The 23188-nt window shown below is 45.4% G+C and overlaps 1 protein-coding gene across 9 annotated transcripts in view; it reads left to right on the plus strand.

Moving 5' to 3' along the window:
* Positions 1-23188, plus strand: part of LOC119390967 (lysophospholipid acyltransferase 5) — a 129518-nt gene that overhangs the window by 62328 nt on the left and 44002 nt on the right. For 3 of the 9 annotated variants that reach the window (XM_049414995.1, XM_049414998.1, XM_049415000.1), the window contains one exon: positions 15120-15190. The exons of 3 other annotated variants lie outside the window; for them this stretch is intronic. In XM_049414995.1, coding sequence (XP_049270952.1) covers positions 15120-15190 — 71 coding nt within the window. Of the gene's footprint in view, positions 1-9159; positions 9289-15119; positions 15191-23188 lie in introns of all 9 variants that reach the window. 3 more of the 9 variants (XM_049414994.1, XM_049415001.1, XM_049414997.1) reach the window with 2 other exon arrangements.

Consider the following 23188-nt stretch of genomic DNA (forward strand, 5'->3'; position numbering starts at 1 on the left):
TTGCAAATTTCGAGTGGCAAAAACAATTCATAACATTCACGTATACTGTTTTTAAAGCATACTGGTTAAACTTTTCTTTTTCTAACCCTGAGTACCAGCGCACTGGGAACGAGAGGGCATGTTCACGCCGTTTCCGCTTCCATCGCTGAAGGACTCTCGAAGTTTAAGCAGAGTTGTGGGGTGCTCCGTTTACTCAAGAGACTATTTACTGGATGGCCGTAGAAATGTCCCTTGAAGCAGCTCATGCTTGGCCATTGAGTCAGTAGACTATTGGTTGGAAGGCCTTCCAAACGCCTGCGTGACACGGCACTTCATTCATTCACATCTGATGCAGAGCATGCGGCTTTCAATTTTTATTGCAGCTCGGAGACAGTCACCAAACTTATAGCTTTACTGTAAAATGACCATGGCCTTGACATCACAAAAGCACATACATTTTTTGACGACCTGAATGGGGTGGAAATGGGAGAAAACAGAAAGAACAATATGTTGCTGCAGTGTTCACGAGGTGGGATAAGAGACCGGTTGGAAAAACTCGGGCCTACAGATATTCTAACCTGTAAAACCACGACTTAGAAGGAAGCACTTGCGCTGTTCTTTTCTCCCTTTGTCCACGTTTTTTCATGCAGTTTCCCTGATACTGCAAAACCGTATTTCAATGATAAGCCAAGTTTTAACTGGTTGATAGGCATGCTTTTGACTTGCACCTTCACAGCTTGCGGTGATACTCGATCAGAGGGCATCAGTTGACTAATAGATGTACAGTACTATCTCATTAGCTTGTTTTTTTTAAGAACATGCATTTATTTGGACCCTTTCTCTGTCCTGGCTAGTGTGATGCGTTATGTAATGGCAGCCTATCTGTCCTTAGTGCTGGTGTATTTGGCTGCATACTGATAAAATCAGATGACCTTGAAAGTGCACAGAGCACTGCAAGTATGCTATGGAAAACTCGGTGCTTACCATTATGTAGCTGCATCATCACAGACATCACTAGGATCTGTACAGCAATGATAGCAACGTGTGAAGTGATTTTAGTTCTTGAATATTATACTGGTAGTCACGCCATGTTGGCTGCAAACTTTTGGAACAGTTGGGTCATCATCTGAACTCGCTTGATTTTGATTCAGTGCAAAAACTTGTGCGATGTCAGCAGCACAGTGGAAGCCATTCAAGATGAAAATTGATTGTACCAGTGGCCACACCAGTAGCAAACCCTCTGAATACTTGCAGTGTACCATTAGCGACACTGTCAAAAGCTAGATGTTATCAAATTATTCAGTGGTGACATTTTGAGTCAATCGGAATGGCTTCAGCAGCCTTGCGTGTAATTTGGGACAGCATTTGATGCTGTCTAGAATGGAACGCTCTGCTTTATGCTGGAAACGTAGATAGGATGTGTGTGTTTGGAAGTGAAAAGGATGTGTCTGCTTTGTGGGCTGCCAAGCGAGTGGCGGTGTGCTCGCGTGGGTTAGGTTTAGCGTTGTGGCGCCGGAAGCGCCGCCTGCGGGAGAGGCTGGGCGGGCAGACAGAAAACAGCAGCGAGCCTCTTTAAGTTTGGTGGCGTGCGTGGATGGACATCTCCCGTGGCGGGTCCGTGGGGACGATACCGCGGCTCGTTTCCCACGGACCTTTGTGGTGAGTCATGCATTGGTGACGCCGCATTCGCGGTGCATTGTTTGTCTTATGTTGTCTTGAGTGTGTGTTATGTTTTCCGGGTGTTGGTCTACGGAAGGAGCCCGGCAACTACGCTCGACGCCATGCTACCCAACGTCACCGACGAAGAAAATGTCGACGCCGCCGCTTACTTACAACGTGCCGAAGAAGCTCGACAGCTGGCCCGCTTGCGCATCAAGACCCAGCAGCACACCGACAGCCGTCGCTACAATCTTCGACGACGCTTCGTCGAGTACCAGCCCGGCGACCGTGTCTGGGTCTGGACGCCAATACGACGACGCGGACTGAGCGAGAAGCTTCTTCGACGATACTTCGGACGTACAGGGTACTTCGACGTCTCGGCGCACTCGACTACGAGGTTGTCCCCGACGGCATCACGAACTCTCAGAGGCACCGAGCTCGACCCGAGGTCGTGCATGTGGTGCGCCTTAAACCGTACTATGCTCGTTAACGCACCTGAGGACTCTAATGTTTGCTTTTTATTAGTTTTCTTTAGTATTGCATGTATTCATGTTCTGTTTTAAGCATCGGGACGATGCTTTTTCAGAGGGGGCATTGCCGCGAGTCTTATATTTCATGAGTTGAAGCTTCACCCACAAAGACTGGGCAACGCGCTGCGCAGGCATCGCCGTGATGTGTAGGAAGCTTCATGATTGTTTTGGAACAATCCGTAAGATTGCGCGCCGCACGAGAATGTTCCAGCTTTGTCGAGAGATAACGCCGCCAACAGCGATATCGCTGGAAAGTTCGATAGCGCCTGTATAAAAGCCGACGCGCTTGACTGCTTGTCAGTTGATCAACGGTCGACGCTCTGTCCGCCGCTATCAGTGTGTTGCTGTAGATTGACTTACAGTTTCCCGGCCACAAGTTCGGCCCAATAAACAGTTTCATCTCGAACGTGCTGACTACTGTCTTCGTCGTCACGACCACGTGACAAATAAGCATTGTATAAAGTTATTTAGCGTGTTACTAGTTGTGTATTATATTCGGCAGGCGAGCTCACCGTATGTAAAAAGCAAGTTAATAATGTACACGTGTTGTTGCCCGACGGCATCTACTGTCTCCGTGTGTTCCAAGGGCGGCGATATCCTCAGACCCCACAACTTGGATGGCACATTCTTTGAATGTGCCATTCGATCACAAGGTTTTTGCCTCTCTGAGCAACAGAAGCAAAAGTAAACACTAGCTTTTGTTTGCTGTTTTCCTAATGTGTTCAATAATCCATGTTCAATAGAAAGTCTTTCTGTGCAGTGAAAGTTTGAGTAATAAGGCTGTACTGCTTGCATTTTTATTTGCATATCTGCTCAGTGACACCAAAGGCACCTGGAAGAAAGAAAACCCTGTGGAATATAAAGGTGCTGGCTTTATGAAAGCCACTGCATTATCACGTTGTGAGTCGTTTCATATCGTGAGCGTCGACATATACGTCGCAGTCAAGTTCACACAATCTTGGCATTCTTCGAGTAAGTACAGTGCAGCTCTGCTTGTGTAGTTGAAATCAGTGTGCAGGTAAAAGGGAACTCACGGAATTAGCAGGGTTTGTTTTAGCGAAGCAAGGTTAGAAGTGAGCCTGAAGAGGAAGCACCACTTTCTCTCTTTCTTGTGCATGTGTTCCTCGACAATGGTAGCCGCCTCGGGGGGACAGCAGGTGAGCCCAGACTTTGTTTCAGTAGCTTGCGATACCACTAGAGTTCAGCTCTAAAAATGCATGCAACACCTGGCTTTTTTCCTCGCCCTTTTTAAACCTGCAAATGACAGCCACCTGTACAGACAGGGTTGACATATTTGTTGCTGATTGAATACAGAAGTGCCTAGAATGGCTTGCATAGGTAGGTAGGCTCATGATTGAAGGCAAGTGGTGCAGTTATATATTTAAATTGAGTGCGCACGCACTGCTGCCACCCTTTGGAGGCCAACGCAGCAAACTGAATGGGTAGTATGCGCACCTTCTCCTTCAAAGAGGTGGCTGCTGCGACGTGGCTTGATGCAGTTGTGCTACTGGCAATTGCACTTTGAGGAATCATTTTATCACGGTGTATCTTACAGTGATAGCACACCTCTCTAATCATTCCTGCAATTTTTGTGAGCCCATTTACGACGACTGTTTTCGAGCCTCTGTGCAGCCATGTTGTGCCGTATCGTAGAACACTCTGTGGCCATCATTGGCCCTGGTGTCATGTAATGCCATGTCTCAACTAAATGTGTAGCATGGCTCTAGACCAATGAAGCAATCTTGGCAAAAGCAACCATGGCTGGTAATTATAAGGTTTGGATCGGCTCTCTTTAAATACAGCTCTAGTAGATGACGCATTTTAGGCTAGTAGATATGAACATTCTGGAACATAGCCTTGGAGAGTCAACCACCAGTGCCTTTCAGTCTTGGAGGTCAACTCTAGTTCTCGGCGTTCTCGGTTCTCTAACAGGTAGCAGTTGTTAATGTTAAAGAGATACTAAGGTGAAACAAAGAATTGGTTTAGATTGATAAATTGTACTCTGAAAACTAGGGTCGTTAATTTCACCCTCATAGGCCTACTAATAGAGGAGAAAACGTGTACAAGTTACCTTTTTAAATTTCGTGCCGAAATCTCTGCACGTGACGTCATGGATTCCAATGTGAATTTTTTGTATTTTGGCAACATTGGCTCACGAAATTCATTGAAACTTGGTATGTTAAGTGTCTGGCCCCCTCAAAGGACAATTAACTTATTTTTTACCGATTAGGAATTACGTGGGCCCTAGTAAACGCCGCCAGAATCTATGACGTCACGGCGATTGGTACTGGCATTTCAGTGTGGCGTTTCCACCCACATTTTTATTTTGTGCGTCCTCTAACTTACCAAGCGTATTCTCGCAGCAAGTGTGGTGATTTTTGTATTCTGAAAGAGTGCCTCACCAATACGAGAAAAATTGTTCCTTCTCTTCACTGTCCCTTTAAAAATAATGTAGGCTTAGAGTCTCTGCTAAGAAGATTTTTGCCAGCTTTTCTAGGATAAGTATACTTGTATCTCAAACTCGGAATGTTGCATAAATGCTGTCGGAAACCAGCCTTTAATGTGGTTCAAGGTTTTGTTGAAATTGGCCTTTATTTGTTGAGTCAGTGCCACTTGTGTAGCCTGATTGCAATTGTTTTATTTATAAGTTACTGAGATGCATCGTCTTCAGTGGGACCACACGCTAATGTGAAGAAGTATGCCACTGCTGCTTGTCCAAAGCGCAGATGGGTGTTTGCACTGTTGCATTTTGGTGGCTGACCATCTTGCCATCAGTGCAGAGGTGTGTGTACACAGGAACATCGAAGGCTTCTTGACAACTATTGGTGGATGTTGCTTTGTTTTCTGTGCTGTGGCTCTGTCGAGTCCTGGTTCGGGCATTGCAATGCTTTTGCAGCCTAACATGTCTTTGTGTGCCGTCCTGTAGTGCTTGTGGAAAAAGGTGGTCTTCTTTGATTTCTATGCCCTTCTGTGTTTGTATCAACTTGTAAGTTGAGCTGCATTTGTCATACTTGATGTCTGAACTGTTGTGCTGCTTCTGGTGTTGTCCTGCCATCGTGCATTGCAATTTTGTTCATTTATGAAATGTTTTATGCTGTGGACCTGCTTTGTGCGCTTTGTTTGTTGCAAAGACTCGAAGTGATGCTGGAGTTTCTTGTTTGAGGGCTTCAAGGGAAGCCATCTCTGCATTGGGCTGTCCAGGATTTTCAAGTTGCAATTTATGTAATGTCCATGCATGTGTCGCACTTCATTTTATTGAATATTTAAAGAGAAGCCAGCATGGTGGGTAAAAAAAAAAAGAGGTGTTAATCTAGGGATATGGGCTTTCCAGAAATTGTATGCAATAACCGAGTCATCGTGGATGACGGAGATAAGGCGATGTATCTAAATGAGCTCTTCCATTTTGTATTTCTCCCAGCGAAAGAATACACATTAACAACCTATGTTAGTAATGGGCCCCTTATGGCACCGGTAGAACTCCGTGTGCTTGTTATCAAAAAGTTATCAAGCCAAACAGTGCCAATTCATAAAGGCGGTTCGAGAAAGGATGTCCAAAATTAGAGGCCTGTCTCACCAACATGTATCGTATGCAAGGTGTTGGAACATATCATTTACTTAGCTATCACAACCACCTCACAGAAACAAATATTTTAATTAAAGAAAAGCATGGCTTCTGTAGCAGCCTGTCCTGCACTACACAGCTTGCGGAATTCTGTTACGATTTAGTTGTGGAGATTGACGCTGAGACAGATTGCTTATTTTTCAATTTTTGAAAAGCCTTCTACACAGCTACCCGTTCTCTTTTTATCGACAAACTTAAGCAGTTAGGCATACATAAAGATGTTACCAAATGGTTTGAGAATTCCATGTCCGAGCGCAGCTAGTGTGTCGTAGCCAATGGGGAAAAGTCTAGGTATTGAAATGTCTTTTCCAGAATCCCACAGTGCTCTGTATTGGGACCTATATTATTTTTTATATAAATTTAGGCATTACGTCATTCTTTGCAGATGACTGCGTGGTGTATAGAAAATATCTTGTGATCAGCATGCGACAGCATATCAGATAGCCTTGAACAAAATATGTGACTGGTGTGAACAGTGAACATGTGTTTTGACACAAACAAGTGCACTCATATTGTTTCACTATAAAACAAAAACCATTGATAAATAACTACTGCATTAATAAGGATGTGGTGACCACAGTCGATGTTTTCAAGTATTTAGGTGTCATGTTTTCTGCTGGTTGTTCATGGAATGCGCATATGAGTGACATACATATCGGATAAAGTTGGAAGGGTGTTGAACTTTGTTCAGAAAAACCTAAGATGTCGCCAGTCTGAGTTAAAACGAAATGCATTTAGTACATGTGTAAGATTGATATCCAGTGCCTGCCCACTGTGCGATCCATCGGAAACCACTCTATTTCTCAGGTAGAAAATTTTCAAAACAGAGCGGCCAAGTATGTGCTTGGCAGGTGCTGTAGAACAGACAGTGTTCCCATGTTGAAGCAAGAATTTAACTGGAAATCATTCTCTTCACGCCGATGAAAATTAAGGCTGAAACTATTTTTTCAAATGTACTTCAACAAGGTTGGAATAAATGAGGAAACTTGCCTAAAGAAACCACTTTATATTTCCAAACGTGATGATCATGAGCTCAAAATACATGAATACTGGCTCAACTTGTGCATGTTCGCTAATTCCTTTTTTCCAAGGTGTGTAGTGAAATGGAAGAAGCTGTCTGGAGAACAAGTATGTTGCGAAAATGAGGAATATATCTTGTAACCCCCCTACTGTAATGCCATGGTCAGTGCGGGTCATTCTCGAATAAACAATATGAAAAATTACGCCATCTCCCGCTAAAGGGGACCGTGAGGCGATGCGAAGCCGGAGCACTTGCACGATCACGTTCCGTTGGCGTTCGTTGGGCATGCTACCGACCTCGCGTAGTGGAACGCGAAGAGGGACGCTACGCGCGTTGTATCTTCCATCAGCCTGGCCGTTAATTCTCACAGGGCGAGTGGGGAACGCGGTCGACAGGCGGGCGAGAGGGGGGCAGCGTAGGAGAGGAAAGAGAAGGGGAGGGGACGCGCATGCGCTCGAGCTCATCGCGGCGTTGTGCAGGAGAGAATTTCGGCATGTCTAGCCCGCGTTTCACAGGAATAGTGGAAAGGGAGAGGGGGAGGGAAGAGGGAAAGTGGAGAGGGGAAGGGAGAGGGTGAGGGGAGAGGAGGTGTGTGGAGAGGGTATGCGCATGCGCAGTAAGGGTGGTCACGCCGCACACCACCGGATTGAGCTCGGCCTTAAGATACTTCGCATCTAATATTAACTTCTGGTCAAGACGGAATAGTGTAAAATTTATTATACATGGTGCCCCAGCTATCTTTAGCCAGAGTTTAGAAATATGCCAACACACTCACTGACGACGTGACCAAATGCATGTTGCTGACTATTGCCTGGAGTAAGCTGGACCATTTTTTATGTTCTGATTAATTGCCTAATTAGGCCGTCTTAACTAGCTAACCTTTAAAGCAACGAACCTGGGCAAAAAATTCCAATGAGAAAGTTGTACATCGGTTTGCAAAACGTCCGATTAGACAGTTTCTAACTTTCCATCTATTAAGTATTTGTGTTTTTCTGCTTACTAAAGATGCCCACTAAATACAAAAAAATACCATGTCACATGCCCGCTTGTGCGCCAGTGCATGCGACACTTCTAGTGCTCCCTAGCGTTCCGCATGCAAACGACCATAGCATTTGCCCGGTTGTGTGCTGCCTCGACAGGGCAGCGACGAACACGTTTGCTAGCGGCAGCACCAGCGATAACCACTGCGTCTGCTTATTGCTCTCATGAACCGGCGCGAGGGAAACATATCGTTTGAGGAACGTTGGGGAGCACTAGAATCACGGTGCACATGTCACCTGGTATTTTTGTTTATTTCTTTGATTGATAATTTTTTATAATATTCATAATAAATCTGTTGTTTGAAATTAATACTGTTGGAAAGAGCAATTCGTCCTCTATCACTTGATACCCTACCCTTTAGCGTCAATCAATTACTGTGGCAGGAAAAAATATTTCACGGACTACCCAAAAACAACAGTTTCTTCCGCGGTCACTACAGTGTTAAGTGCAGGGTTTGGAACTATACACCAAGACCTACTCAAGAACGACATTAGCGTGACATTTAGAACTACACCAGGGCCTACGGCCTGCACAAGAACTACATTAGTACAGTATTTAGCGTGGGATTTAGAATCACACAAGTCCCACACAGGAACTACATTACCGCAACATTAACTGCAAAATTAGCGCTTGATTAGGCAGAATTACCGCTGCATTAAGTGCTCAATTTAGATTTTTTTTTTCATGGATATAGAAGGGTACCCCAACATCACTTGTTTATGGGTACTTGTCTCAAGAGGTGACCTCATAGATTCGGTGAATGCACCTGGGGGCGTCCCAACCCACCACAATCTTGGTGAAATAGCCGAGCATCCGCTGCTGCTGTGGGAGGCAGAGAATGTCCTCTTGAGTGGTAAAAGCACGCTTGTACCTATTTACGAGCGCGCCAGGTGCTTGGCAGAACGGAGATCCTAGTTGCTAAGGAGGACACGCACCCAGTGGGAAATGGGCAGCATGGGGCCGCCAGTTCTAAAAAATTGGGTCACTTTTCTTTTTCTTGACAAATAACTTCAATATAATTTTATTATACTGAAGTTTGTTAAATTGAGGTTTAAGCTTGTTTGCATTTCTTTTTGTTACCATCTAATTTCATGTGCCATGCAGAATCTATTGTTAAGGTGGTTATGAATAAGCGACATTTGTGTATGCTTCTGCCTTGCCATGCTGTCCTGTCTGCTTTGCTGCTTTTGTCTCAGTCAGTGCTACTTTGCAGATCATTCAAGCTGGCTTGCAAATTTTCTGGGTGGCTTTTGATTACTCCTTCCTGCATCCTTTTGGCAACAAAAGAAAGAAGGTGTGTAACGCAGTGTGCTTGTATGTACGTGCAGGAAACGCTGCCGCACGACCAGAAGCGCACTGCCCTCGCCAACGTGCCGACCTTTCTGGAGGTCATGGGGCACTCCTACTTCTTTGGCGGGTTCCTCGTTGGCCCACAGGTCAGTCATTCAACCTAGCATAAAAGGAACACACTTAATCAGTTCAAAGCAATAGTGTATTCTTTCAAAACATTTTAGTTGATTACTAGAACAGGAGATGAAGGCTGTACTTCCACTTTTTTTTTAATTTGTGCCATAAGCTTGTCACCTTAAGTGTCAGTATAGCATTGCAGATTTCAGTGCATTGTCTTGCATTGTGCCTGTGATGGCAAAAAAGTAACGGTATCAAATCTTCCCAACTTCAGTCCTTGGCTTGTTTAACTTTTTATTTACCACACCTATAGAATGTGGGTCACCGGTGGCCCAAACGCGCGCCGAACGGGGATGAAAAATTACGGGTGCTCCTTTCAACTAATTGCACCATCTAGCACATTAAGAAGAAACGATATGAAATAACGCCAACCAAGGGAGGTTTTATAAATGCTAAAAAGACGTTTCGTCTACCGTACGGTAGCCGAAACGTCTTTTTAGTGTTTATAAAACCTCTCATTTGATCGGCGTTATTTCATTTCGTTTCTTCTTCTGCTCCTTCCCGACCAGACGACGCTTCGTCAAACCATCGATTTCATCTAGCACATTGTGTGAGCACTAACGTTTTGTTATCTGCGCAGCTAATTTTTCTCCCAAGTGCTGCGATTTTTAACAGTGACTCAAAGAGTGCGGTTCTCTTGGTTTGTTCGCGAAGATGGTAGAAGACTCGGTCATGAGACCCTCTTGCAAATGTTACTTGAACTGCCGTCAAATCTCGAGCAAGCGCCCCTCTTACGGTGGAAGAAAATCCGACAAGATTTGGACGGGGGGGCCTTGCTCGGTTGCGAATCAAAATTCAAGATGGCGGCAGAAGAGCCGCTAAGAATAAAGAATGCACACCCGTGCTTTTAATGAAATGCTTTATCGAATATGCATGCATTCACTGTCATTGTTCGCCAGCGTCGGGCAAATAAAAACAGTGAATGAAACAGTGAAAATGGCGGTAGGGGGAGTGGTGCGGGGGGGGGGGGGCGGTTCTTGCTCAGTCATTGGTACATATTTCAAATCTCCCGAAAAACGGGGGGTCCGCTTGCTCGGGGTTTTATGTTATTGTATTGTGTCTGCAAGTGATTTTTTTTATTTGCTGTTTCTACCAGAAGTGACTATGAAGATGATATCAGGTCGTGGGAATGTAGTTCGAACGATGTAAACTTGTGGAATGAGTAGGGGTGTGCGAATATTATAAAATTTCGAATAACGAATCGAATAGCGTACTATTCAATTCGGTACTCGAATCGAATAGTACATACTCGAAATACCGAATACTTTTCAAATAGTTTTCGAATAATCAGCGCCGACGGGATAATCCCCAAACAATGAAATTTTGGAACAGTTAAAGGCCATTTTTCTTCTTTTAATCACTAAATTACGAGTATGCATGCAGCCCAAGCTTTTACGAAACTACCGACGCTATATTGATTACCGGATGAAGGCGTTTCTTTTTTAATGAAAGCTCCACAAGCACTCAGTTTTTACTATGCTGCAGCTGCATCGTATTAATCAGTTCCTGACTTCATCTTGTAATAACTGAAGGTGCACCTGCATTGAGCTTCATGAAGAGCAATAGATGCAAGGGTTGTGTTTGCGTAAATTGTTCTTGCAGATACAGCTTTCAACACCGATGTCTACATGTCTTCAGTGCCGAGGACCATGTTGCGATGGCAGGTTTATGTTTCATTACCGCCTTAGCTGTATGCATGGTGTTCGGTTCAAAATTGTTTAAATATTATGTCTCAGTTTTATTTAAAAGCAGGCGACAAAGTATCTGCCGTCACTGCTATATTTCAACCTGCAGTTACAAAATATTTCGAAGGCTCGGGTCGCTGCTGCGTACGAGCTTACCTTAGTTTTCATAACTGTGGTCTTGAGTCTGTTAAAAGTAAGCGTAATGCTCTTTGGTGAAAGTCTGTGAATATTTCTTTCAAAAAATGTTGTGTAGTTCTAGTACCGTTTTGAGAATGGTTGTTTACTATTCGAAATTATTCGAAGAGTATTCGATTAGTATTTGTATTCGATTCGCTGTCATCACTATTCGATTCGTATTCGATTCGGTTCCGAAATTCACTATTCGCACAGCCCTAGGAATGAGGCCTGATCATGGTCATGTGTTGGTCAGTATGTTCCGCTTTCTGGATGTTACCAATGTATATCTCTGTTTGTAGTGTCTCTACAGTAGGTCTATGGTGATTTGGTTGCATCACCTTCAGCCAGCAGAGAGTGATTCAGCCAATAGAGAGTACCTGGTCTCGGCCTCAGAATGGTGTTGCGCACTGAAGCTATATGTGTGACAAGGAAAATTGGATGGCATCTTTTTCACAGCGGGAGTAATAAAAGTGATAAGGGTCAACAAAGTGATCATGAGAGAACGGCAGTGATCGGAAAGTGATCGACACTTCTTGCGCAAAATTTTCTGCGACAACGGACGAAACAGACACGGACGGGCGCAAACTTCCAACTGAATTTATTATGAACATTGACATATATATACAAATATGACTATGACAAAACAAAAACGCCAATGGCACAGGTGTGCAGTGTGTCAGCACGCATCAGCTACTCACTCCCCCAAATGTAGTGTTCATTCTGTGAAAATTTTGCGCAAGAAGTGTTGATCATGGAGTACCAACTAGCTCGAACCCACACCTTGTTAAAAAAAAATGAGTATGCGTGGTCACAAAGCTTGCAGAAGCAGTCTTATGCCAAGGATGATGGCTCTTGGTAAGTGGTCACAGCCGCAGAGATGATGAATTTCATTGCCCTGCTGATCTATGAGGGCATCGGTGATCTACCGCGACTGCTCTTCCTCAGAACTAGTACATTCACGAAATGTCGTACTGATTGAAGAAGCAGAGAAGATGCTGGTTCAAGAAGTTTTGATTCAAGTTAAGTTATATGTAGCGAAACCCTGGAACGCTGTAGTGGGTCGTCCTCAGCACCTTTTAGTGTCCGTGCTCCACCTTGACTGTCACCATTGTGCATTGCGAAAGCTTTAGAAGCTTCACACGAGAAAAGTGAACGTCGGCGGCATCGCGTCAACAACATGAATGATGCAAAAAGTCACATGATCAACAGTACAGCTTGATGACGTCATCATGTGATGTCACAACTTTCCAAAATTTGTGACGTCATTGGGGCATAATGATGATGTCACTATGACATTGTGTGAGATGTCACACCATGACATCATCACACAAAATCATCGCATAGTCAAAGGTGGGCCGATCCTGGAGGCAGTGCAAAACCAGGTGAAGTGCAAAACCACGTTAGGTGCAGAAAGCCTTCGGGGGGCGTAGGGCAAACATCAATACATCGCCTGTAAAGAAAAAGAAGATCACTTGCAGTTAATTACAAGTTTCACGTCTAAGACAAATAAAGGCAATCAAAGCTTCTAGAATAATTTTTACATGCGCAGTCACAAGAGCTGTGCACTTGGAAGCAGCAAACGACACTTCAGCTCAAAGTTTCCCTGCAAGCTTTTCGGCGCTTCATAGCAAAAAGAGGGTTGTGCTCAGTAATCTACAGGACAATGCGGAGACTTTGAAGGAAGTGACAATGAAGTGAATGTCGTCACAACAACACTGCAACGTGGACAATGCAAAATTTCATCGCCAATCACCATATAAAGTGGCAATTCATTCCAGGAAAATGCACCGGGGTGGGGCTATGATTGGATCATCCATAGCTTGAAGTCATCTCTCCAAAAAGGTTGGTTGGTGTCTACTGCACATTGATAAACTGCATATCCTAGTGTGTGAAGTAGAAGGCATCATGAACAAACAGACCGTTAATGTATATTTATGAAGAACCTGAAGAACCGGCTCCTCTGACTCCAGCCGGTCTGATTGGTGGAAAGCGAAAGATTTGAGTCGACATCAATGAAGAATGAGACCTTCAACAAATGTGGAGACTTCGTGAAGAAGCTACTAAAGTATTCTGGAAGCGATGGAACTCCAATACATGGAAGAAATAAGGGGTACATTAAGGAAACCTGCAAAGAGCAGTCGGGAACTCAAGGTGAGATTGCTTTACTAGGAGAAATACATGCAGGAGCCTTAGTGTGCGTGGTTAAGGATGTTTGCCCAGGCCGAGGCCTACTCTCGGGAGTCTGCACATTGAAGACAGCTGACAATGAATTCCTAAGAAGAACCACGAAGCTGGTTTATCTGCTGGAAGCATCCTTCTAAGTGTGCACATTTATGGCCCCACGAGAGGAACTAGAAGACCAATATTTATCTTCAAGATGTCTGCAGTTACAGAAAAAGTAATTATGGGGCAGCAGGCAAATATTTCATTTCCTTTATTTTTTAGGATTTTTGAATGCATTTTGTAAAACACACTGCGTAGTCTCACCAATTGGTTGCACATTCCTGGTTAGCCAGGCAGGTGCCGACTCGTAGGTACATTACACCGCCGACGCCACGAGTGTAGAGAAGTGGATTGGCACAGCTATGCACGGCGTGCTACCTCCACAAGACAGTCGGCCGCTTCTTAATCTTGCTTTCTCAAGTTCATGAATCAGCGACCGCGTGAAACTAAATTGTGTTACATGATTGTCGTTCCAGCGAAACTTGCCACGTAGTTTGGAAACCTTTTTAGGTGGACCCCCTCGATTGGATTCACTCCGTGTTCAGTGCACACTCTTTTGAAAGCACCGTATGTACAGCAGGAACATGCACTGCCACTCTTGCACGTTGCACAAGGTGATAAATATACGGTTTTTAATAAACCGTGCAGTTTCTTAATCTCTATGATTAAATGTCCACTGAACGGTTGGAAAAGCTCCTGGATGAGCATACATTGATAATTTCGTGTTTTTGAGGGAACCATGCATCAGTCTACCAAGCGCTGTTGGGTGTGACCCAGCCACCCCTTCTTTTTCCATGGTTTCATATATCAGAATAGAAGGCCCATAAGTTCTGACGCATTCCCACCTGTATTTTCCGGACCTACGTGTTATATGCAGAAAAGCAGAAGCAGTGTTGTTGAAATGAAATGTTCATGCAATTTTGAAACATTATTTACCCTAGCTGTCAAAAATATTTCTTAACAGTGTTTTGTCCCAGTGCATTCCGTAACTTAGAAGGGTTTGTTCCGATTTTTTTTTTTTTTTACTAGCTGCTTCAAGAACAGTCTTCCTACTCCAAAATGCTTTTCTTCTGCTCCAAATAGCGCTCCAAAAGTGATCTAAGCTGTCCCACCCCTGCTAATGAGAAAGAGCTTGAGATGTTTAGAGTGTGCTTGTAGAAGGACAAATTAATTTGGGCTCGGCTATGTGCAGTACAAATGTGTGATCAAGTTAGGAGAGCTCTATAGTCTTGGCCATTATATATAACTCTAAAACTGCGGTGAACACTGTGGCAGCCAAGACATGTTTTGCCACACGCAATACAGTTTCTTGTGAAACCTTTGGTTTCTGCTCGTTGGGGGGGGAAGCATTTTTTAAGTTGGACATGAAGTACTTCTCTGTAATGTAATTTATGCTTCATCCACAAAAATGTTCACTACCATGCAAGGAACTGTTAGATCACCCAAGTGTGATGTCCACACTGCTGGCCCAACAATACTTGTTTGCAGGAACTAGCTTCGCAGTAATTTCACTGTTGCCTTTGGTGATCCACATTTCATTTTTTGGACTGCCTGGTAGAGCATGACATCTCAAGAGCTACACAATTGTGACAACTGTAGCGGAGTGCTCCAAGTTGAGCTTCATTGAGGAGGTGCGCCTGCTACATGAACTAATAACCGATTGGAATGTGGCTGACATTAGGCAATCATGTGAATCGTGCATTGTGTTTGTGCAGTTCCCCATGAAGCGTTACCTGGACTTCACCCAGGGCCACTTCTTCCATGGAAAGACTGTCAAGCCCCCTTGGTGAGCACTGTTCTGTGCAGATTTGTTGGCAGCACGTAGAACTGTAGATAGATTAATTTCTTCATGACATACTTTTGTAAATGCTTGTCAAGATTAAAATAATGTGGACAGAAATCTGAAGCAAAATAAGCTTCAGGTTGTTCGTCAAGTTTGTGGGGCTCGCTGTCTACTCCAAAGAAAGGGCGCTCCTCGGGATAATTAAAAAAAAACCTTTACAGTAGACTCTCGTTAAACGGAACCTGAAGGGACCAGAAATGTGTTCCATTAACAGGAGTTCCAATTACTGAGAGAGGAGCAGGGGTGCAGAATGCAAATATGAAACCAATAAATCAGGGGCAGTTGTTCCATTTAAGCAGAGTTCCGTTTAAGAGATTTCCGTTTACTGAGAGTCTACTGTATAAGTACAACGAAGCTTTAAAACGTTACGGCGACAAGGGCAACACATAAGACAACTTTCACACCGGTCCCGCTAACCCTGGCCCCTGTGGACCGCACGCTGCGCACACAAGCACATTCCACGAACATTGCGACCACTCCCCTTGGCCGCTCGCTGTGCCCGTTATAAAGTACGTGCATCCGGGGGCAGCGCGTGGCCCTCCTGCTGGGTCATATTACCACCAGTGTGGACAAGGGCAAGGGTGGCTATCGGCAGTGTTGTACGGAACGGCGTTCTAAGGAACATCGTTCCAGGAACTAGTCTCTTTTGGAGGAACAGAGGGACGCCACCGTTTCGCTATGGATTGGTGGAACTGTAATAGTAAGTCTTACATTAACGAAGGAATGGCAGAGGGAACGGCCTTCCATCGACAAAGTTGCACAGCATTGAACAGCGCATGCACACATACATTCATGCAGAGCATGCTGTTGGGCGAGTGCGTGAGGCGCGAGAACTACATTCGCATGCCCATGACTACCGTAAAATCCCGAGCAAGTGCCCCTGCCCGGGCAATGCACCCCCTCCTTTTTCTTGAGATTTGAATATTCGCCAATGACCAATCCAATGACAATGGATTTTGCAGTATGTTGTATCATGGTTTTCAGCTCACATCCCTTTCAGAGCATTGTTACCTTTTTTGACATTTTTCATGCGCCTTTGGCCAAGCATGGCCCTTGCGCCATTAAATCCCACATATCATCATCATCAACCACGGTGGAAGAATGAGGAGAGGTGTGTGAACTGCACGGCGGCACTGTGGAGAGGGCATGACACTCTCGCGGTAGTTGCTGCTCTTGACGATAGATGGCTCTAGTTGTTGCAGGCCTGTCTTGCACTTGAGCAATGGGAAAATTCAGCACATAGTCGTATTGTGCGCGCTTTTGCTGCATTGTGCGACATCGGCAGTGTTGACCCGACGGTGGAAAGATAAAAATTAGGATCCCAGCAGGAATCGAACCCAGCATTCTGCGTGGCAATCGGGTATTCTACCCACAGAGCCACACCAGGTCTATAACTGGTTTGGAAAACCCTATGCAGGCGTAATGTCGGTGCAACGTCAATCCGCCTTTTCATTTTCCTGTGCTGCCCTCTGCCGTTTTGGTAGGGGTTTGGTAGGGGCCGGGACAACCGGTATGGCCAGAAGCAATGCCTCCGAGATGAGAAGACGTATTGCGACTTTTCCGCTATGGGGAGGGCACATGCGCCAGGGTTGTCGTAAAAAGACTGATTGCGGATTGTGCTGGCTATCTAATTTTACAAGAACACAATTAACACTACATATGTACTATCACTTTGGCTGAATAAAAGTCTATTACTACTACTACTCCTATAATACAGGCGTCATATCAGATTAACGTCCGGGGTTCCAGTGTTGGCTCCGCTTTCATAGCAGTCTAATGATTAGCAACTTATATTGAAGCATTGCTCGACCCCGGATGAATGCATTAATGAAAGTTTCGTATGATATTCACATGATTGCACCATAAAGTGCGCTTAGTTTTGATAATACTGATGTATGTACTCTAATGTGAGGGCTGACGTTACGTCGTACCCTAAGTTACCCTTTAAACGCCAAGGAAAGAAGAGAACTTTTAAGGGCTTCGTTTGGTCTTTGTTAGACACAATATTAATTATAACTAACAGACAATAATGCCAAGGAAAGTATAGGGAATGTTATTTGTAGTAATTATGAATAAATGTGAAGAAAGTAAGTGGACGAAAAGATAACTTGCCGCCGGCAGGGACCGAACCTGCAACCTTCAAATAACGCGTCCGATGCTCTACCACTGAGCTACGTCGGCGGTCATCCTCCCGTCCACTTTTGTAGGGTATATACAGTAAAAGCTCGTTAATTCGAATTCCACGGGAACGCTGAGCAATTTCGAATTAAACAAAATTCGAAATAATGAAAGTGAGCAAAAATGGGTGGATTTCGGGGGTTGGGGGCACGAAAAATATTTATTGGCCAAAAAAGTCGGGTGATGACCATCTGCTTCTTTCTCTGAAGCCACAGCTGCGGCTCTCGTTTCCAGCGCGCGGACGCGGCGCGGGAATCCTCTTCACCCTCTTCAAAGCTGATGAAGAGACGCGCCACATTAAGTGCCTCCATCACCGCAGAAGCCTGGACGGGCGCACAGGCGCTTCGTCATCTTCGTCTTCCTCACCCTTCTGGCTCTTCAGCACAGGGCTGCGCACACGGCTACTTGAGCGATAATGTCCTCATCAGTCAGGGCACCACACACCGATGCACCGGTGTCAACTTCGACATAATCGGCAAAACGTACGCCCCGAAGAGTGTCGCGCAATGCCACTGGCATGAGCTCCTCAGCCCCGTCCACGTCCGACGTCACAACTATCCTGCGCACTTCCAGCTGCAAATCCACTGTGGCGGAAACAGTTTGCGATTGTGGTCGCGGTCACCTGTTCCCATGCGCGCACCAACATGTGCATGGCAGTGAGCAGCGTAATGCCGAGTCCTTCCTGTCGCCCGCGTCACCAAAATCATCTCCTCCAGCATGTGACGCCTATAAAAGCACTTGATGTTCCTTATCACACCCTGGTCCATTGGCTGTAGGGCCGCAGTCCGTATTTGCTGGAAGGAACACTAACTTTGTTGCTCTCAGCTCAACGTCGACTTTGGGCGCCGAACAGTTGTCGACGACAAGAAGAACGCGTCTGCCGCCCAGTTTCCATTCGCCTGTCGAATTCAGTAGCCACTTCCTGAATAGGTCACCTGTCATCCAGGCTTTCTTGTTTGCGGCGTACTCCGTCGGCAGTGACCGAATGTTTTTGAAGCACCGTGGCTTGAGTGCTTTGCCAATCACAAAAAGGGGGACCTTTTCCGTACCGGTCATATTTGCGGCGACCAGAACAGTGACACGCTCTTTGCTGCGCTTGCCGCCGCACAGCTGTCTCCCTTGTAGGTGATCGTCTTGTCTGGCTGCAACTTGAAAAATAACGCTGTCTCGTCAGCGTTAACACATCCTGTGGTGAGTAGCTCTCCAAGTACTGCTGCAGGGTGTCGCTTCTCCAAGTAGCGCATGTTTCGGCGTCCACTTCCTTTGCCTCACCGGATAACGTGCGGAATACGAGATTGTGCCGCTCCCTGAAACGATGAAACCATCCCTCGGAGGCGACAAAGTCTTCAATGTCCAAGCGCAGGGCGAAGTCGGCTGCCTTGGCCATGATGATAGGGCCGCTCAATGCGATACTCTGGGCTCTCATTTCTTTAACCCAGATAATCAAAGCTGACTCCAGTTCCGGGAACTTCGCTGTCCTTAGCCTTTTTCGACTGGCGCCAAAATCCTCGGCTTCATAGGCGTTTTCAATGGCCGTCCTGTTGCGTATGCAGGTTGACAACGTGCTCGGAGGTATGCCGTGCTTCCTCGCAATTTCGTATTTGCTCGAGTTCCCTTGGTCAACCTCTCGCAAAATCTCCACCTTCTCCTTGACAGTCTTCGCGCAGTAGTTTCCCCGCGGCATCTTGCAACTTCGATGCGGAATAAGACGGCTTGACGGCGTGAACGAACAACGTGCTCGAGGAACAAAGTGACGCTGCCGGGTGCGGCCTAGGACTGCTAGGACTACTCCGCCGACTCCTCAGCGTCCCGCGGGTCCCGCGTATACAAGTGGCGCCAGGCGCTGAGATAGCGGGAGGGCTACGGAAAAAAAAAAAATTGCTCCCTGGATTTCGGAGGCCATACTTTGCTCGCCCTTTGCTCGGAGGCCACTTGAAGCTCGAAAAAACCGGTCGTGCCACCTATCGTTCAGGCCGTAAAAGCTTCCACTAGTGTTTGACGATGATGACGCTCGGCGGCGCGCGCTTCGAATTATCCGTAGAGGCGGCAATTTCTGTTCGAATTAACGAATCGTTTACACATGGTCTCCTATGCACTGCGGACCGGACTGCGGCGACCATTTAGAATTATCCAAAATTTCGAATTAATGAGGTGTGAATTAACGAGCTTTCACTGTATGTGGATTTAAACCTAGGAGCGGGAGTGAGCGCCGATCGCAGCCATGGCGGCGAGTGTGGAACACTCTTTTTCTGCCTGTTGGCGTCACGTAGCACGTGATCTTTTTACGAGCTGGCAGCTGACCAATAATCCCTCGCATACTACCTGAAGGCATCAAGTCTGCCAGAACGAGGCCTCGCTACGAATGAAGGAGAGGAGATAACTTTTAAGGGCTTGTTTGTCATTGTTAGACACAATATTAATTATAACTAACAGACAATAATGCCAAGGAAAGTATAGGGAATGTTTATTTGTAGTATTATGATATAAATGTGAAGAAAGTAAAGTGGACGTAAAGATAACTTGCCGCCGGCAGGGACGTCAACAACGCCAGTGTTGTTGACGTGCCTGGTAAGCCCACGATGTGCACACAGCTAATAGACTTACAAAAACACGTCGATCCCCCTCGTAACGCTTGGCTCAAAGCCATAAAATACAGCATAGAGGTACTTGCTAACTGCTTCGCATGAAACCAATTCCACAACGCATGGGATCTGCCAAATTTTTTCGGCGAAAGACGTTCCGAGCCCGAAATCGTGTGCGAAGAATGGACGGTACACTACGAAGAACACGTCCTGATGAACGTGCTGCAGCGGTTGATACTGTCAAAGAACGTTGTGCCGACAAAGTTACCAGTCCAGAAAACTTTTGCGGAATCGCGTAGGCCGTATTGTCTGTGATAATATGTCGCGTCAATATTCATCTTCCTTCGGGATCCTGAACAAGTGATGAGCTCAGCGCTTGCAGCACGTGAAGTTATTTTGCTGTTATGCTGTATGTCAATAAAGTTTTCACCTTTTGCATATTCTACAGCTCTTGTGTGCACACCCTCGATGTTTCTGGATAACTCATGCTTGCAGTCTCGTTCCTGTTCTGTAAACAGCTGTATCAAGAGTCGATACCACTAAAAAAATCATGCTTACTCTTAGTCTAAAAGTAAGAGAACTCCCATTGGAATACGGAGAGAAGACCGTATATGTTTAAACTTTGAAAAGCAGAGAGCTGAGCTTTTTGATAGGTAGTATTCATATTAAAAGACTGAGCATGCAAACACGGACACTAGAGAGAAGTCAAAACACCCCAAATGCTGACTAACAACTGAAAAAGGTGCACAACGGTGGAAAAAAAGGTAGACACAAAAACTTATCTGCGCATGCCCAGGCAAGAGGCGATACCTATGAATCCAGCACGCGTCAGGGTCTGTGTGAGAGAGAACTGTTCAGGTACTTGATTTCTTCTTTATGCAAGTTAATGGAAGGTTGGCTCACGCATGCGCTATCACTATTCTCGATATGCCATGCCTCTATCATCAAACGTGTGATTTCATTTCTGTGCCCATACAAAACTGCACATTCATCGAATTTTGGCGTGCACTTACACTCTCGACAATGTAAAGATAGATTAGACGGTGAGCCTCCGGTTAGTGATCTCTTATATTCCAATAATCTCTGGTTAACACAGTGGTCCCTCTGTCCAATGTAAAGGCGGCAGCAGGTAAACGGAATCTTATAAACCACACCTATACAGCAATCGTTGAGTTTGTTGGCGTGTTTTACGAAACAAATGTCATCTTGTCTATGACCCGCTCATTCTTTGTCTGCTCGGCGGCACATATCTTACCTAGCTTATTGGCAACTGTAAAAACAATGTTAATGTCGTATCTGTTTCCCACTTTCTTTAGCCTGTGAGATATGCAATGATTGTAAGGAATACCTACACCACGTTTTTTCCCATTGCTTTCTGCAACCATGCTCGGACTTAACAAAACGGACTTCTTCAAATGCTCAGCAACAGTGGCCGCTGCGACGCAAGGATAACCTACATCTAAAAGACGCTTAACCTGTGCGTAAAGCAGGCACTCATTTTGTGCGCACATGACTTGATGAGAGAAGACTTGGAAGAGTCAACGCTGGCTTGCGAAGGCTGTCAAAGAGACCATCAAGAGGCCCTGATGCTAGGCGTTGGAGGTAGAGTGTGCACATGGCGAGGTGAAGCCCTTAGCTCCGACTCCTGGATGTTGCAGATGTTTGAAACTCTGCCCCGGTCACCCAACTGCGTCCAACGCCGAACACCATCTGCCCCTTCTCTCTTTGTCCTTTTCTTATCCTTACCAAGCACACTGCGTTGGCACATTTTTTGTGCAAGCCCCAGCGTCTTCATCTTCTCGCGCACACAGGCACTAGGAATCTTTTGCGTGCACATTGCAGCGAGTAGCCATAGGGGCGGTAGTACTAAGCGTAACGAGCTCTTCCTTATCTTGCAAGCAATCTCAGTTGTTCAGAAAAGTGATGTAGCCGACAAGGCTGCTATCGCCTAGTATCTTAGAAGTGATCTCGATTGGCAAGAAAAAAAAAGGTGTTGTCTTATGTTCTGGTATACATAGAGTAAAACCTCGTTAATTCAAAGCCACTGGGACTGTGAAAAAGCCACTGGGACTGTGAAAAACGTGATAACGATGTCAATGATGACCATGAAGTATAAGCGCGTTCCATGACGATGACGACTGATGACCATGAAGAATAAGTGCATTCCAGTGTAGTGGAATGTACCCGCTACACGTGATAACGATGACGCTGATGACCATGAAGTATAAGCGCATTCCATGACGATGACAACTGATGACCATGAAGAATAAGCGCGTTCCAGTGTAGTGGAATGTACCCACTACACGTGATAACGATGACAATGATGACCATGAAGTATAAGCGCGTTCCATGACGATGACGACTGATGACCATGAAGAATAAGTGCATTCCAGTGTAGTGGAATGTACCCGCTACACGTGATAACGATGACGCTGATGACCATGAAGTATAAGCGCATTCCATGACGATGACAACTGATGACCATGAAGAATAAGCGCGTTCCAGTGTAGTGGAATGTACCCACTACACGTGATAACGATGACGCTGATGACCATGAAGTATAAGCGCATTCCATGACGATGACAACTGATGACCATGAAGAATAAGCGCGTTCCAGTGTAGTGGAATGTACCCACTACACGTGATAACGATGACGATGATGACCATGAAGTATAAGCGCGTTCCATGACGATGACGACTGATGACCATGAAGAATAAGTGCATTCCAGTGTAGTGGAATGTACCCACTACACGTGATAACGATGACGATGATGACCATGAAGTATAAGCGCATTCCATGACGATGACGACTGATGACCATGAAGAATAAGCGCGTTCCAGTGTAGTGGAATGTACCCACTACACGTGATAACGATGACGCTGATGACCATGAAGTATAAGCGCATTCCATGACGATGACAACTGATGACCATGAAGAATAAGCGCGTTCCAGTGTAGTGGAATGTACCCACTACACGTGATAACGATGACGATGATGACCATGAAGTATAAGCGCGTTCAATGACGATGACGACTGATGACCATGAAGAATAAGTGCATTCCAGTGTAGTGGAATGTACCCACTACACGTGATAACGATGACGATGATGACCATGAAGTATAAGCGCATTCCATGACGATGACGACTGATGACCATGAAGAATAAGCGCGTTCCAGTGTA

The sequence above is a fragment of the Rhipicephalus sanguineus genome, chromosome 4 (assembly GCF_013339695.2).
Source record: "Rhipicephalus sanguineus isolate Rsan-2018 chromosome 4, BIME_Rsan_1.4, whole genome shotgun sequence".
NCBI lineage: Eukaryota > Metazoa > Arthropoda > Arachnida > Ixodida > Ixodidae > Rhipicephalus > Rhipicephalus sanguineus.